Genomic DNA, 17,715 nt, shown 5'->3' on the forward strand with positions numbered 1-17,715 from the left:
CGCGTCTCAGATACTCAATGACCCTATGCAGTTACTTATGGCTGGTGTGGAGTGGTGGTCAGTGTCCTGGCAGGGTGTCAGGTCCTCCCTGGGTCCTCCCTGGGTCCTCCCTGGGTCCTGGGCCCCCTTCCCTGTCAGGAGACTGTTATGTGGGTTCTGGATGCCCAGATATGTTCAGCCCTGAATGTAGACTACAGTGATAATATGCCCTGGGTAATGGGCTATCTCCTCAGCTTTGGTTCTGGTGGGCGTGAGGAGCAGGCAGCTGGGATTAGGGAAGGGCTGCAATTTGCAGTGGAATCTGCACAAGGCTCAGGGCACCTACATTCTCCTTTCCGTGCTGGAGGTCAAAGTAGAAAGGTCTAGGCAAGTGGCCCTGTGCTGGCTTAGCTCTGGCCTCCAGCCAAAGGGGACTGGGTTCTTGGCTCTGGACTTTGGGACAGCATGCTGTTTTGTCTCACCTGAGGACCAGCCCACTACCACACTGAGGGGATCAAGTTGGAGGTCCCTATACGTACAAGGGCTTCAACCAGTGGGAGCTCTAAACAGAGAGACACACAGATATCAGCTCCGGATGGGCAGGGTTAGGAAGACAGCCCCATGTAGGACCACATCTATGGACAGACAGACCCTCCTGGGGAGCAGTATCTCATAGAAGCCTCCTGGTCCTGCAACCGCTGTTTTATGTTCTAGGAGGGCCCCATGTCTGACCTATTACCTTGCCTCAGCCTCAAACATGAATCTGGTGGCTCAGACGTGGAGCAGCCTGCTCTGAGCTGGCAGCTGGCACTCCCCTGGCCTAAATCCTTTGTCCAGCTGGGCTGAATCCAGCAGGATTACTCTGCGGATTGGCCAAGGATGGCAGGGCAAGGGCTTGGCAGCTCCCCCACCCCTGGCATTCATCTTCTTCAAATAGGCCTCGGGGGTTCTAGGGATGGGTGGACTGGCCTGGGGACCATCCACGGCTACAGGCAGCAGTTGGGCCAATGCCAATGAGACCTGGGAACTGCCATTGGGGGGCTTCAGTGGGCTCCAAGGAGGAAGACAGAGAGGTAGAGGAAAGAAGGGAATCTCTGAGGACCCCCTGTGCCAGCTGACACCTCAGCTTGGCCTGTCGCCGAGGGTCCCTCCTGGCTTTGTGGAGAAAGCATCCAGCTACCACTTGGATATGCCTGGTCCCCAGCCATCTGTTGCCAGCCGGACCACAGGAGCCGTGGCCTGCCTGGCAGAGGTGCTCCTCTGGGTTGGAGGGAGTGTGGTGGTGTCACCACGATGGCAGCTCAGCCTTCTAGGTAAGAAAGGGCAAAATCCAGGTCCCTCCTGGGGACTGGCCAAGCCCTATGGGGCCATGGGATGCATAGCTTCCTATGGAAGTCAGGCTACCTCTGGGGTTGCAGAAGTCCTGGGATCCCTCCTTCTCCACACCAACATCCCAATTCCTTTGCATCTTCCTCTGGGATCTCCAGGCCCAGAAACATGGCCTCCTTGCCCCCCAGCTGGAGACCTTCTCCCCTTCCTTACCAGAGCTTGGAGGCTGAACTACAAGTGGGCTGGAGGGAGGCAAGGCAGAGCTGGAGCCAGAAGCTCTGGTTGTGTGTGCTGGGGTGGGAGATAGGCAGGGGCAGGGGTGGCTCAGGTGGCTTCAGAGCTCTTTCTGAGGGGGACCCTTGGAATTTTGTGGGGCAATGATACCTTCAGCGTAGTTATAGAGGTATGCAGGTGTAGACACCATGGTCTCTAGATGGTCAGAGAGACACTGGACAGAAGGAAAGGGCTGCTGGGTGGTCAGTTGAAGGGTCCAGTGTGTGGCAAGAGCCGAGGAGGCCCTGGTCAGGGATGCTTGGTTTGCTTGCTGCTCCTTGCTCCAGCAGCAGATGGTGCATGTTTAGCTGCCTTATTCTCAAACCATATCAGGAGCCTGTCTCTGTCCTGAAAAGCCTACTTCAAATGCACCGAGCAGCCATACCTGTATCCCCTCTGGCCGTGTTCTCTAGAGAGCCCTATCTACCTTGACTATCCACCCATGCCTACAGTCCCCCTCTGCTTATGACCCATAAGAGCTTCTTCCAGAAAGCCATCCAACCTGGCATTACCTGTGGTTTTCTGCACCTCGCATCTGCGGATGCTTCATTGTTGGCATGCAGGAGATTTGGCACTCTGGCTCCTGGGTTTCCTATGCATAGATAGGCTTGGGTCTGGCCTGGACTCTTTGGAACATGTTGACCTTTCCCTGAGACAGGAGGCCTAGTTGATAAAGGAGACAGGTGGCTCAAGGGAAGAAGAGTAGGTTATGGATTTGAACCCAGTACTTCAGCCTCCCAGCTTTGTGCCTTCCTACGGGGCTTCCTGCCGACTTGGCTGTCCATGAGACAGGTGATGTTCCTGGTGATGCCACAGAAGGGGCAGTAGTCATCAGGAGTGGCCCATGGCAGGGGCTAGCTGCCAAGATTAGTGCACAGTGCCTTTGTCCACCTTGCGTACAGTCTGGGAGCTCCCTGTGCAGTGGATTTGGTGACCAGTCTGGCCTTTGGTCTCCATCTCTAACTGCTTGACAGTCTGAGCTTAGGATCTCAGTGGTTTCTTGGACTGGGCCAGGTGTCGGGGGACAGGCCAATGCTGAATGTCTCCCCTGGTGCCTCAACCTACCTCCAGTGGGTCTGGGTCCAGCAGAGAAGGGGCGGTAACCAGTCTGTCTCATGCTTGGACAGGACCACACAGGCCCTTTGGAGAGAGGTGAGATTACCAGGGCTCTCATAGCTTCTGTCTGTCTGTCTGTCTGTCTGTCTGTCTGTCTGTCTGTCTCTGTTGTGTGTCCACCTGTGTCTAGTGGAGAGATGCATGAGTGCCATGCAGGAGGGGACCCAGATGGTGAAGCTACGGGGCAGCTCCAAGGGATTGGTCCGCTTCTACTACCTGGATGAGCACCGCTCCTGCCTCCGATGGCGGCCCTCACGCAAGAACGAGAAAGCCAAGAGTAAGTCAGCAACCCAGGGAAAGGGATGGGTAGGGCCGAGCCTGGGGAGCACAGGACAGGGAGGCCTCCAGAGAAGTCAAAGATATGGGGTTAAGACCCTGCTGAGATGCTATGCTGGTCATCCCTAGGCTTTGGTGGTCTGGGGTTTCTGCAGTGGACTCTGGGACGAGTATAGACAGCCTTTGCCCAGCTGTCTCCAGGCAAGGATCCGGGACTCCTTGGAGACTGGATGGCTTAATGCATTGCCCTGTATCAAATGCAGAGGGCAGTGAGGAACAAAGGGCTATCAGACCAGCCAAGGGGGACGAGTCTATCCTGAAACCACAGAAGCCTACAGGATCAGGAGCACTGAAGGCAGGCTGGGAGCCCAAGGCAGCGTGGGTCAGAGCACTTGATGTGGTTTGCAGGGGTCACTTGGGTTACACAGCTCTCATGGAGCGGGGAGTCAGAGTTGGAGACGATGAGTCAGGGGCTCCTCTCAGGGAGAGACACCAGAGTCCTGTACACTGGGAGAAGCGAAGTTCTAAGGTCCCTCTGGCTTTGCCAACAGCGGCACCAGGTGTGCCAGGGTAGGCTTCAGCCCAGCGGTTACCAAGGCTACCACTATGGAGTCCCAGGAGACAGTCGCTCTGATAGGACCCTGGAGGGCCCATGTGAAAAAGAGCCCTGAGGTGAAGCAATCCTGGACCAGGTGGCTTCTGCTGGCTCCAGGAGCCACTGTAGACTGGCTCTGCCTTGGGCCTGAGGGCAGTGGAGTTGCCTCAAGGCTACAGAGCCTGGTGCCTAGCCAGGCGCTCGAGTCCAGAAGTGTTCTTGGAATTTGAGCATCCAGGGGAAACCCTGACAAGGAGCTGGCGAAACAGTCTATTTCCTGATAGCTGAGCATTGATGAGCCAGGGAGTGCCCCTCACTCATGCCCTCCCCAAAGTAACTGGAAGAATGAACTGAGGAACAGAAACTTTTTCAGCTTTCCATCTTGACCACCCCTGGAGGCCCAGTGGGTACTTAGAACTCAGTGCAGAGAGAAGTAGGTGTAATGCTGGTCCCTGGGCCAAGCTGGAACCCATCTCTTTGACAGCCATACTCATGCCAGGAAGCTTGAGAAAGGAAAAAGACAGAACACGGGATATCTGGTGCCCAGAAGGGGACACTGGTCATCTGTGGGCTGCATGTCTGTGAGGGGCTCCTATGGAGACAGATAGAGTCTAAAGGCAGCAAGTGACTCATCTCAGAGATTGATCTGAGCAGAGGGTCCCCTGAGCTGGGATGAGGAAGAGACTTCAGTAGGACATGCTCATGCACCTGCCACCCAGCACACCTGCGAGTTGAGCTGCAGCTGCCAGCTATGGACACTTGGCTTCTCGCCTGTAGTGCTGGATGTGTCACTGAAGCAGCCGCAGGATCTAGGTGTACCTGGTGCAGGTGCTTTTCTGAATGAAGAGATGGGTTGGTTAGAGTTTGACAGGTAGAGTGGGTTGCTCTTGATGTCTCAATGTGCACCTCCAAAAGAAGCTTAGTCCTGGGATAGCCAAGTGCCTGGACTGCTAGTTGGGGAGAAGTACCTCTCTCTTGTTTTCCTTGGTGCACATGAGTGTGTGCACGTGTGCACGTGTGTGTGTTTTCTTACTAAAGGGGGAAGAGAAGGCCTATAGTCAGCAGAATGGGATGAGGGGCCTAGCCAAGCATACTAGAGGGCAGAGGGGCATCGGAGGCCCCTCTGAGCATTGGCTCAGCGAGGAGGTGTTAAATTAGGGTGTCAGCCATTGAGAGCAAGGCTGCAATCTGCTTAACTCAGGGTGCTCTGGGCCTAAAGGGTCAGGGGACACTTGGGTCACTGATGACCCAGAATCCTTTGACTTGCCTGCAGTTTCCATCGACTCCATCCAGGAGGTGAGTGAGGGCCGGCAGTCTGAAATCTTCCAGCGCTACCCCGACAGCAGCTTCGACCCCAACTGCTGTTTCAGCATCTACCACGGCAGCCACCGAGAATCGCTGGACTTGGTCTCCCCCAGCGGTGAAGAGGCACGTACCTGGGTCACCGGCCTTCGCTACCTCATGGCTGGCATCAGCGATGAAGACAGCCTAGCCCGTCGCCAGCGTACCAGGGACCAATATCCTTGGGCTCCAGGGGTGGGGACAGACCCCCTCCACTATCCGCCTGGGTAGGGATTCCCAATGAAGGGAAGATAAGATGGGGTGCTTGGGCTGGGGACTCTTGCTCCTTGCCTCCTAGGCTGGAGGGAGGAGCAGGCCAGGTCAGGCCCATGGACTGTGTTGGCCCCTAACTCAGCCCCAAAGTGGTTGAAGCAGACATTTGATGAAGCTGACAAGAACGGGGACGGCAGCCTGAGCATCAGCGAGGTTCTGCAGCTGCTACATAAACTCAACGTGAACCTGCCCCGGCAGAGGGTGAAACAGATGTTCAGGGTGAGTGCTGAGCGTGGCGGCTTGTGTCCCCCGTGGGAACACCTCTTCTGAGGCTACTGCAGGCTGCAGATGGGAAGCCGGAAGTGGCCACCTAGGCCTGAGCTGTGGGGGGTCACCACAGGGTCACAGTCGCCTCACAGGGTAGGTAGGTAGCAGGGACTTTGGGGTGTCACCTCTTGGTTACTGTGCTGGGTGCTGCTCTGCTGATTGTGGGGCAGGGCTCTGAGCACTGAGCACTGAGCCGTACCCACAAAGACTGGGCACATAGAGTAGAGTAGGCACTCAAGTGCAGCCAGTCATCCCCAGCCTTAAAGACACACATAGTCCATCAAGGAGCTGGGCTGACATGCAGCAGCTCTCATTAGCCACCCCACTTTGCCGTGACCCCCGATCACCCTGCCGTTAGGAGTTATGAAAATGCATCCTTCAGCCAAACACAGCCTTTATTGTCTGTAATTAGTTCTGTCTTTTGGGAACCTCCATGGGAGAGAAGCTCTTATGTTAGCAGGTTCCCATTTAGGGCGGGAATGGGCTGAGCCAGCAAACCCAGATCTTTGACCTCATTTCCTTGCTGTAGCCTGGAAAGGGATTTCTGTGAGCATGGTACCAGGCTTGCCCCTAGCACGTGCACGTATGTTCACACATGCACACACACTCTCATGGCCTGACAGCTCTTCTGTTTCTGTCCTCCCACATACACATACAAACACATGCACATACAGAAACACACACATGCACACACATGCACACACATGCACATGCACACATATGCTCATGGCCTAACAGCTTTGCTCTGTCTGCCTCTCCATGCATGCACATACACACACACATATGCACACACACGCATGGCTTAACAGCTTTCCTGTGTCTGGCTCACACACACACACAAGCACACACAAGCACACACACATGCACACATAACTCAGTGCCTGACAGCTCTTCTGTATCACACACACACACAGACACACACACACACACAGGCACATATATACATGGACATTGCCTGACAGCTTTGTTGTGTCTGCTCCCCCCCCCACACACATTCAGAGTCTGACCCCAACATGCACACACATGCACACATGTATACACATGCTCATGGCCTGACAGCTCTCCTGTGTCTCACACACTTATGCTCAAGGGCTCGCACACACACACACACACTCTCATGGTCTGATAGCTCTGCTGTATCTCTTTCACACACACACGCACTCGTGGTCTGACAGCTCTGCTGTGTCTGACACACTTATGCTCAAGGGCTTGCACACACACACACACACATACACTCATGGTCTGATAGCTCTGCTGTATCTCTCTCTCACACACACACGCACTCATGGTCTGACAGCTCTGCTGTGTCTGGCCCTCAGAGGTTCTTGTGTGTGCACTCATGCTAGACAGGCAGTCATGCTCAGGTGGAACAATGACAGGTATTAGCTGGGTCTCTGTGTGAGTGACAGCATTGAACAGGACACTGGGTCTCTGTGTGAGTGACAGCATTGTACAGGACACTCCCAGACTGCCCACTGAAGACCATGGGAGTGTTCATTGCTCTCCTGAAGGCTCCTATTGGGTCAGCAGCTGAGCAGAGGGGCCTAGCAGATAGCTTGCATCTGATCCACTCCCTACTGCCTATACTGGGCTTTAACCCTTAATCTTCCAGGACAGCTCTGGACTCAGCATGCTTTGCTCAGGGTGAGGATGCACTAAGGGCCAGGCAGTGGGCAGAACAGGACTCAAGGCTCAGAGCAGCCTGAGAGGAAAGAGGGGGAAAACACCCGTGGTGTGTTGGGCATGATTGGAGGGTTTAAACTCCAGATCATGGCTCTGAGCTACTTCATATGGTAGTTCTCAGAATTTGTGCTTTCTGAATACTGATCAGTTCCTGGGGTCCCTCTGGGTGGCCCCAGGCCTAGCTCCTTCAGATTGTCCATAGGAAGCCCTGGAGAGAGATGAAAGACCATGCTAACTGAGAGGCTAGCAGGTGGTGTGTGTAGGTGGGATGTAGTCACAGGTTGGTATGGGAAGGACGTTGTGATGTTATGTCCTGGAGACATGGCCTTGCCCCTTAGGTCACACGGTTCAGACCCATTGGTCTTTACAGAGTATCCAGACCCTAAATCTCACAGATTTTCCAGCCTGTGCAGATATGATTTAGGCCAAGACCTCACAGTAACCTCTATAGGCACTGTAAGGGTTAAAGTCCAGTATAGGGACCTCAGGATGGAAATGTGGCCTTCTGTGAGGCTCAGCCCACTCTGACCAGTTTCAGGGTGGTCTGGAACTGTGTAACTGGAGCAGAGACTGTAGCAGATGCAGTGGCTTTAATATAATTTCATTAAATCTAAGATAAGAACGGAATGTGGGGCTGGTCAGCACACTGGTCTTCAGGTTTAATGACCCAAGAGCACCCTTGGGCCAATCAGGGCTCAACTCAGCAGGGGCTTGGTGGCAGCTGCTTTTGGTGTTTGCATTTTCCTTGCTGTCTGGGCTCCACTTGGGCTAAACAGTCAGATGCCCATTCTGGCTTCCTCCTGTCTTCCCTAGGGACCCTGTTCAGCCCACGGATGGTCAGGGAGAGAGAAGCCAGTGGGTTAATATTAGTGCCCAAATGCAGAGCCTCCGTGATGCCCTACAACTTTGGTGTGACAGAGTTGGTGACACCCATTTGCCGTGCTATCTAGAATGTCTATAGAGGCCTGAGGAGTCAGCCAGTGTCTGTGACAGCTGCCAACTGGCACCTGTGTGCCCAGGTCTGGGATGACAAGGCACGGGATAGAACCTGACCTTTGCCCTTGGTCAGTGAAGGATGAGAGCCGAGTCCTGTGTCGTAGTGAGAAGTATGGAATTTTGGTTTCTTATTGAAAAACACAGAAATCGTACGAGAATATGTTTTTGTTTTAATCTCAGGTGTGGGATACGGGGCTGCTGCTTCACAGCCGCTGACTATGATTTGCCTCACGCTCTAGCAGGGACGTGGTTTTGCCAGGGGCAGATAGTTTCTGAAATTGTGTGACCTTTAGAATTCTGGGGACTTTTGAGAGGGTATTAAAAAAATGCTAGGGCCCAGAGAAGCATGGTTGGTTGCTGTTGGTCACAGTTTGCTAAGCCGTCGTACTTGAAAAAGAAGAAATTAGATATCATGATGGCAAAGATCTAACTTACCCTGAGGAACGATAAACTGAAACACCCCTAATCAGCAGAAAGAAGTTTAACGATAACATTGCTCTTCCCAACCCTCGACTTTATTCAGGGATCTCTTTCCTTTCCTCTCGCTCCTTCTTTCTCTCCTCTCTAGTGTTAGGGGGTTGAAAGGGTGGGAGAAAGAAGAACTCACAAAGTATTCAAAGACAGCTACACTGTAAGCTGTGGCCTAGGTCCCCTGGGTCCCTATGGTGATCTTAAGCCACCTGGGCCACCCCAGCCCTGCACTCAAATACTGAGTATTGTTAACAGTAAGCATCCGTCCCTTTGAGATAAATGCTTTACAGTAAATTCCAATTCAGGGCTGTTACCTCCAAGCAAATGTGGGCTCCCCTACCTCACCTAGCAGGTCCTTACAGAACTAAAGCCCAGTCTTCAGAGCTCATAGAACTGAAGCAGCCCCTCCCACAGAGTCCTTCCTGGGCCACTCCTGAGACTCTTGGGGGTCACTATGAAGCCTTGGTGCCCTTGTTTTTGGAGTCTCCCTGGCCTGGGCCCCAGGGTGTGCACTGTATCCTAGGTAATGGCACCCATAGTAGATGTTCCTTATGTCTGTAAAGATTTGGAAGACATCATGTCTTTCTTGGGATTCCTATGGAATTGTTCCCGGGGGTATCTTATGAGTCCTTTTCTCTGCAAAAGGAAGACAGTGAACAAGAACACTCCTCTCGATACCTGAGCCAGGACACTACTGGGCCCTTTGGGGCCCTGAGTGTCTCGTCAGAGGGCAGGTGGCCAACTGTAGCTACAGGTATAGGCGCAGAGCCCGAGGTAGAAGGAGCTCCAGTCAAAGGGTTCAGCTCACAAGGCAGGGTGTTGGTGACTACAGTGTAGGTGATCATGGGGTTTGGTTACAGGTTGGCCTTGCAAGGCATGGCGTAAGGAAGGGTTGGCTCCTATCTGTGCTTTCAAGGGCCACAGTGCTTTTCTGGTGGGAGAAGAGAGAAGAGCCATTGGAGGGGTTGCTGTGGGTGTGTCAGGGAAGGGAAGCTGGGCTTGAGACTGGGAGAAGTAAGGTTGGAGGATGGATGGTGACCTCAGGTTGGGTGTCACAGGAGGCAGACACAGACGACCATCAGGGAACACTGGGCTTTGAGGAGTTCTGCGCCTTCTACAAGATGATGTCCACTCGCCGAGACCTGTACCTGCTCATGCTGACCTACAGCAACCATAAGGACCACTTGGACGCTTCCGACCTGCAGCGCTTTCTGGAGGTGGAGCAGAAGGTGAGGTCTGCCAGAAGCTGCGTGGCTGGTGGTGAGTGTGACCTCCACGTCAGCCTCAGCTTCTGCCGCCATGTCTTCTGAGCTTGCTAGCGTAGAATTGGACCCTTGACACTGCCGGGTAAGTGAGGAAGCTTACAGGTTCTGCACGGACAGAGGGGGCCTCTGGCCAGCTCTATTCTGGCGTTGGGTCCTCCACCCAAAGCCTCCAGAAGATCACCCCTCCCCTTGGCAAAAATTTCATACTGAGCATTTCATGGGCTGGGGATACGTGGCCCGATCTTTGAGAACCTGTCTTCTGCCTGTTGGTGCAGCCATGTGTCCTGCCTGACTCCATATGTAGCCTTTCTGCAATTACCAGTTCATTAAGCAAACACTCAAATATCCCTGGAACTTTTTACTTTGACCTCAGGAACTCAGTCCACCATTTGGGTATCAGCACCAAAACCGTGTTCCTAGATACTGCCCTGCTACCTAGTCCACTCATGTCTAGAGCTCCAGGGACCACCCCCCCCACACCTTAGAATAGGTCTGGGCATGGACAAGGTACTGCCCACTCTGATGACAGGAGAAGGGATGACCAGCCCTATGGAGAGAGCAGTCCCATGAACAATAGGGTAGCCTGTGGCTCCCCTGGGGACACTTTGAGGAACAGCTTCATGGACTTATCTACCAGGGTCTTCCTAGATCATTTCCCAGGAGGAGGGCATGCTTTGGGGATTACTGGCTGAGATCTGCCCAGCTACATGCTCAGAGTCCCTCTGACAATGGTGGACCATGTCCCACCATAGCAGGGAGGGGACTAGGTAGCTGAATAGCAGCTGTGGGCTTGGGATTTGAGGTTTGGGTCCCAGATTGCCCAGGATTACCTCCACAACACTGTGGCCCACAGGGTTATTGCTAGACCTTGTCTCACTCCACAAGGCTGTCCCAAATCCAAGTGTCTTGGTTTCTTTTCTGTAGCTGTGATAAAAATAGATTGGCAAAAGCAACTTAAGGGAGAAAGGGTTTATTTGGGTCACAGTTCCAAGTTACAGTGCACTGTGTCTGGGAAGTCAGAGTCAGGAGCCCAAGGGAACTGGGTCTCTACATCCACATGGAGAACAGAGAGAGAGGAAAACATGTATGTCACGCTCAGCTGGCATTCTCCATGGTACAATCCAGGATCCCCTTCCCGAGGGAACAACAGACCTGTCTTAGGGTTTAACTACTGTGAACAGACACCATGACCAAGGCAAGTCCTATAAGGACAACATTTAATTGGGGGCTGGCTTACAGGTTCAGAGGTTCAGTCCATTATCATCAAGGAAAGATCATGACAGCATCTAGGCAGGCATGGTACAGGAGGAGCTGAGAGTTGTATATCTTCATCTGAAGGCTGCTAGCAGAATACTGGCTTCCAGGAAGTTAGGATGAGGGTCTTAAAGCCCATGCCCACAGTGACACACCCACTTCAACGAGGCCACACCTCCAAATAGTGCCACTCCCTGGGCCAAGCACATTTAAACCATGACAAAACCCAGCCACAAGATGGGTCTGCCTCCCCTGTTAACATAATCAAGACAGTCCCCAACTCTTGTCCCCAAAGGCCAGCCTGATCTAGACAAGAGGTCTCATGAAGACCTCTTTCCCAAGCGATTCCGCATTTTGTGAAGCTGACTGTTAAGGCTCACCATTTTACCATGCTACCCTGAGGTGGCCCCCACCTGCAGACTTTCCCACCCTAATGTCATGGCTGGATGCCACCCTATGGCAGAGACAAGGGCAAGAGATTGTAACGCTGGTGGGAGGAAGGGGATGCTGTCTGATGGTAGTCCATGCTATGAATAAACTAGCCTGGGCTCATGCCTCTGCTTTGGCCTAGATGAATGACGTGACGCTTGAGAGCTGTCAGAACATCATCGAACAGTTTGAGCCTTGTCTGGAAAATAAGAGCAAGGGGGTACTGGGGATTGATGGTGAGTGGGTGCTTCCCTCAGTTCTGTTGTTCCAGGAGGGTGATGGGAAACTGCTGGGGCAGCTGCATGCTTGCACAGGGGACTCTACCTGTGGGGCAGGTAGTCAAGAGCTGAGCCCAGAGACAGAGATACACCACCGTTCTCCTGTGTATACCGCAGGCTTTACCAACTACACAAGGAGCCCCGCAGGTGACATCTTCAACCCTGAACACCACAGAGTGCACCAAGACATGACGCAGCCGCTCAGTCACTACTTCATCACCTCGTCCCACAACACCTACCTCGTGGGTGACCAGCTCATGTCCCAGTCTCGGGTGGACATGTATGCCTGGGTCCTGCAAGCCGGCTGTCGCTGTGTGGAGGGTAAGCATGTTTGGACTCTGGATGGCACCCAGGAGCTGTTTTGGCTGTAAATGGCACCTCCTTCAGGAAATGGGCTCTGCCTAATGCCACAGGGACTTCTGACAGGGTCCCTTTTGTTCACCACTGAGAAGACAGACCCCCTTGTTTGGAGCCTAAGGACTAAGCCTCCCCAGGCTCACACAGCCAAGCCTCTGGTGCTAATTAGGATCTACTTGCCTACAGTGGACTGCTGGGACGGGCCTGATGGGGAACCCATTGTCCACCACGGCTACACTCTGACCTCCAAGATCCTTTTCAAAGATGTCATAGAAACCATCAACAAATATGCCTTCATCAAGAATGAGTGAGTGACTGGGATCTCCTGGGGGCTGGCCCCAGAGGCAGGCAGGGGAAAGGCATCCAGGGTCTGGGTCTCTCTTCTCTTTCCCTTGCGTTTCCCAGTGGGTGGTGACTATATTATGCAACCAGCTGTTTTGTTTAGAAGTTGTTCTTTGAGGAGAGTGGCAGGGGAGGGAATCCAGGACAGGTTACGGTACAGGTAAGAACAGATGCTCGTGTGCCTATAGCCTATCCACATCCGTGCCATGGCAATCTCTGGTCTCAGCCACCCATGGAAGTGATACCTCTATTGCTAATTACCTCCAGGAAACTACTCTGTGTCCAGACTCAACTTGCTGTCGCTCAGCTGTGTCTGTGGACACTGTTGAAAAAAAATCCAATTTGATTTCTGGAAATAGAAGACATTACCTTAGCTAAACAAGACTCTGAAGCAGGAAAGGAAGTGGTGAAACGGAAAGACAGATGGATTTAGGAAACAGTCGTAGTTTCAGGGGGTGTAGCAGGAGGGCTCTTGGGGGTGCAGCTGAGGGGGTCTTGGAGCTCAGGGGCAGCTGGGACATACAGATGTCCTGTAGCCAACAGGGGGCTGCTTCTGTGAGCCAGCATCATCTTTCCAGGTGCAGTGTTTCCCCGAAAGGACTTGTCTTTTGTCTGGGAAATGGGAAGAAAAATACTTTTGCCCTGGTGTCTGTTTGTCCTTTCCACATCACATGACTGCCCATTTCTTGACCCAGATACTTAGGTTTTCTAAACAAATCACGATTGCCTTTCGGTAACAATCAAAGTCAAATGTGTATTACACACAGTTAAAGATAAACAAGGCACCAGTGTTTAAAAAGCACCGCCCATGATCTTCATGTTCTGCACGGAGTGGGTACCAACTTCTTCTTGATGGTGCATGCCAGGCTTAGGTCAGGACATAGGGGTCGTCCATTGTGTAGACTAAAGAGATTATGTTCCTTACAGCTTATCCACTATTCCATAGTATCTCATAATGCCACATTCAAACCATGACTTTTTACTTTCCCGGAGTTTGTAATCGCTTTTGATTTTTTTCCCTTCATGCTTTCTTTACTTGTCCCTAAAATTTCTCAGCTTCTTTCCTACCCATTTATTTAATTTTCAGAGTTATTGGTGGGTTACCTCTTAGAGCAGATGGCAGCTTTCTTACATAATCACTTAATTACCTTCACCACATTCAATGGTACAGGTGGCCTGTATTGTATACCTATGGGCCTAGTCAGTCTCTGGGGTCCTGGCCGCCTCCCACTCCTCTTGTTTTGGGACCACAGGTACCCAGTGATCCTGTCCATTGAGAACCACTGTAGTGTTGTTCAGCAGAAGAAGATGGCCCAGTATCTGACTGACATCCTTGGGGACAAGCTGGACCTCTCCTCAGTGAGCAGCGAAGATGCGACCGTGCTTCCTTCTCCACAGATGCTCAAAGGCAAGATTCTGGTGAAGGTAAGTTTTCTGGAACCAACAGCTTGATAGCTCTGGCCTGGGGCCATAGTAGCCACAGACAGATGGAGGGGAGGGGAGCACTCCCTCTCAGGATGGATGTGTCACCCTGAGCCACTTCCCTTGTGTGATACTGCCACAGCGTCAACTCATTGTACAGTTACGAACCACCTGTGGCCTGGAGTTCCAAAAAAGAACTTTACGAAGCCCCCCCCCCCATGGTGGCTACTTCTAGTGGGTACCAGCCACTGGACTCCTGGTCTCTCCTTGGGGCTTCTCCCATTTTCTACCTCTCCCCCCAGGGGAAGAAGCTCCCTGCCACTATCAGTGAGGATGCGGAAGAAGGTGAAGTATCTGATGAGGACAGCGCCGACGAGATTGAAGATGACTGCAAGCTCCTCAATGGAGATGTGAGTGGGAGCCAAAGGCTCTGCATGAAGTCCTGAGGGTCGTAGGGAATCCCAGAGTTGGCCACAAACTCCCAAGACCAAGTTCTCAGCACAAAGGAGATTTATTTGTCCCAGAGGGAGAGAGGGCAGGGAATCAGAGACAAAGAAGGAGATGGAGGATGAGGGAGAAGGGGAAGAGAACGAGGGAGGGGGGGAAGGAGTATTTGTCCCCAGGGACAAAGGATTGCCTCTGGGTAGAGAGAAGACAGACATGGCACATAGGCAAATGGTGGTTTATAAATGTAAAAAAAAAAAAAAAGTGGGAAACCCTGTGTTAGGATGAGATGTTTGATTTTAATTAGGTATGTTAATTAGACAAGTCAAAGGGAGCTTTTGATTGCTCAACTTCAATATTGTGAGAGCTGGACCTTGGTGGTCAGCCTCAGAAGGAGGAAGTGGCCAAATAAGGGAACAGACCTTGGAGACTAGCTTTAGGAAAGTAATTTAACGGTTTTTATCAAGGCAGAAGGAACCAGGGATAAGGGAAGGCCTGCCAGACCCAGGCTGGCTGTGCTCAGGCTGGCTAGAGTCCCTTCAAGGGTGGGAAGCCCGTGGATCCCAGGAGCAACCTCTTGTCCTGGTTGCCAGGATGAGTGAGGAAGGCTGGCAACAGGAAGAGAGGACACAGGGTAAATGCTGTGGTGTACAAAGCTGAAGGCACTAGGGAGGCAGAGGCAGGCGGATTTCTGAGTTTGAGGCCAGCTTGGTCTACAAAGTGAGTTCCAGGATAGCCAGGGCTATTACACAGAGAAACCCTGCCTTAGAAGAGAGAGTAGAGGCAGGAGCAGAGGGGAGGAAAGAGGGAGGGGAAGGAGAGGGGAGACAGAGAGAATGAGGGAGGGGGGAAGGGGAGAGGAGGGAGAGGAAGAGAGTCCTCATGTCTTACTACACAGGCCAGCCACACATCTACTGTTATCCCATTCTGGTTTCTATTGATAAGCTGACTCTTGGATTTTGTCTGTGATGCTGACACAGATTTCTTGGCCCCTCAGTGAGCAGAGGCAGCACTGAGGGGCTGCACCTTGGGCTCCACACCATTCCTACCCATACCCACACCTCTTCCTGCCATGCTTTAACTCAGAGCACCTCAACTGCCTGGCCAGCTTCCTTCAATGTCTGCCCTGTCCCTGCTGGCTGCTCAACACATATGGCGGCCAGTGCGTGGGTCTCAGATCCTATGTTATCTTCCGAATGCCCCGACCTCCTCCTCTGGGGTCCCTCACACACAACCACATGGGTTCTACATGTATCTGGGTTTCGATGCTGCCCATAGCTTTCCCGGGGAAATCACAGCCTCTGCGCTGAGAATCACAGGGTATGCATGGGGACTGTGGGGCTGCTCTCAGTGGCCAGTGCTCCTACCTAGCTACTCCATGCCCAGGGCAAGTACCAACTCTAAGGGCCAGATGCAATGCTTAGATCTCCTGTATGGCAGCACTCATATCCCACAGAGCAGCCGGCCTGGCCCAGGGCTGAGGGCTGTGGAGGGAGCCTGAACAGTCTGCTAGAGCCTCTGCTAGTTGGAATGGGTGCTGGAGGAGCTGAGTGGAGGAAGGCTTTGTAACTGATGTCTCTCCTCTGGGCATTGCTCATCCACTGCTCTCAGCCACTACGAGGCAGCAAATACTTTATTTCCCCCTGAGGAGTCATCAGATGGGAAAATAATTGTGCAGGAGGCCTCCAGGCCAGAGCCGCCTAATTGTTTTAGAAAGCCCTGAGACAGCAGATTCTTCCTGCTTCCGGTGCGCCTGCACATGTCTCTGGCTGGCCCAGGGTGGTGGCAGGACTGACAGCCTTAACAGGGGCCACTCCATCCTGAGCACACGGGGTGAGGGGTCCTGATGTCCCAGATTGAGGTCCTCCCTCAAGTGCTCCAAACTACAGCAGGGTCTCACTAAGCTTGTCCTGCCAGAGAGTGATGTCCCAGACTGAGGTCCTCCCTCAAGTGCTCCAAACTACATCAGAACCTCACTGGACCCAGCTAGGACTCGAGGTTCCTGTCCCTGCTGGCTGCTCAACATTTACAGCAGCCTGTGTGTAGGTCTCAGATCCTGTTATCTTCCGAATGTCCTGACCTCCTTCTCCAGGTCCCTCACGCAGAACAGTACTTTATGGACTACATGTATCTGGGTTTTAGTGCTGCCCGTAGCTACCCGGGGGGCAAATCACAGCCTCTGCGCTGAGAATCACAGGGTAGGTATAGGGACTGTGATGGCTGCTCTCTGGGATGGGGACAGACACTAACAGGCTGACCTGTGGCAGGCCTCCACCAACCGGAAGCGTGTGGAAAACATTGCAAAGAAGAAGCTGGATTCTCTGATCAAGGAGTCAAAGATCCGTGACTGTGAAGACCCTAATGACTTCACTGTCTCCACACTATCGCCATCCGGAAAGCTTGGGCACAAAGCAGAGGCCAAGAAGGTGAGACCTTTGTTGTTGACCTATGTTCTTCCAATGGCTAGTCCGTGAGCTGGGTGAGGGCCCCAGAACATGTGGCAGTAGATAGATGTCTATGCACATACAGGCACTGGTATGCAGAGGTATGTCTATAAAGCTATCCATATACACACCTGTGAGTACACACACACACACACCTTTGTACACACATGTGCACCATGCTTATACATGCACATACACACCTCCATGCACACTCATATAAAAGTACACCTCTGCACACACCTGCATGCATACATGTACATATGCATGCTTGTGTGCTTGTACTACACAACGCTCGAGTGTGTGCACATAGCTGCACACATATCTGTATGCACACACACACCCCTCTACACATACTTATTCACGCATTCACACACCTGCATGGATGCCTGTGCACACCCATGTGCACTCGCACAGGATTTGTAAGTATTCCCTTAGGGACCTAAGGCTTCTCTTGGAGGGGCTTTGAGCATTGCCTACTTTGATGAGGGTTTCATGGATGATAGAGGGATAGGAAGCAGGATCTCAGGGCCTAGGCAGCTCCTGGGAGCTGCCCACTCTCTGAAGCATCTCAGATATATGGGGAAATACACAGAGAGAATGCCTTCAGAGACTGTCCTGGCAGGTGTGATGGGGTGAAGACAGGTGCCAGACAAGCGGGGCCAGACTGCAGTCAGCGTGCTCCTGTTGAGGAGCAGCAAGCCAAGCTTGAAGGACAGACCAGCAGCTGGCTGTGGTGGCTATGGCAGGTTGGCAGCTGACCTCGCAGCTGAGCAAGGCATCTGCCAGGTGAGATGTCTGGAGAGACTTCCCTCCACTCCCCTGCCCTCCCTTGCCACTGGCTCACTTCTAGCTGTTTCCAAGGCTTTTGTGAGGGCCGGAAG

At 52.8% G+C, this 17,715-nt stretch overlaps 1 protein-coding gene across 1 annotated transcript in view; it reads left to right on the top strand.

Annotated features, from left to right (window-relative positions):
* The first annotated feature begins 934 nt into the window (after positions 1–934).
* Positions 935–17,715, top strand: part of Plch2 (phospholipase C eta 2) — a 29,765-nt gene continuing 12,984 nt past the window's right edge. Inside the window, exons 1-11 of the mRNA XM_028757946.1 lie at positions 935–1,292; positions 2,828–2,974; positions 4,842–5,104; positions 5,273–5,401; positions 9,658–9,828; positions 11,690–11,783; positions 11,943–12,146; positions 12,369–12,489; positions 13,778–13,949; positions 14,249–14,356; positions 16,658–16,816. Of these exons, the coding sequence (XP_028613779.1) occupies positions 935–1,292; positions 2,828–2,974; positions 4,842–5,104; positions 5,273–5,401; positions 9,658–9,828; positions 11,690–11,783; positions 11,943–12,146; positions 12,369–12,489; positions 13,778–13,949; positions 14,249–14,356; positions 16,658–16,816 (1,926 nt within the window). The remainder of the gene's footprint in view (positions 1,293–2,827; positions 2,975–4,841; positions 5,105–5,272; positions 5,402–9,657; positions 9,829–11,689; positions 11,784–11,942; positions 12,147–12,368; positions 12,490–13,777; positions 13,950–14,248; positions 14,357–16,657; positions 16,817–17,715) is intronic.

Source organism: Grammomys surdaster, unplaced genomic scaffold (genome assembly GCF_004785775.1).
Source record: "Grammomys surdaster isolate TR1022 unplaced genomic scaffold, NIH_TR_1.0 126185, whole genome shotgun sequence".
Classification (NCBI taxonomy): Eukaryota; Metazoa; Chordata; class Mammalia; order Rodentia; family Muridae; genus Grammomys; species Grammomys surdaster.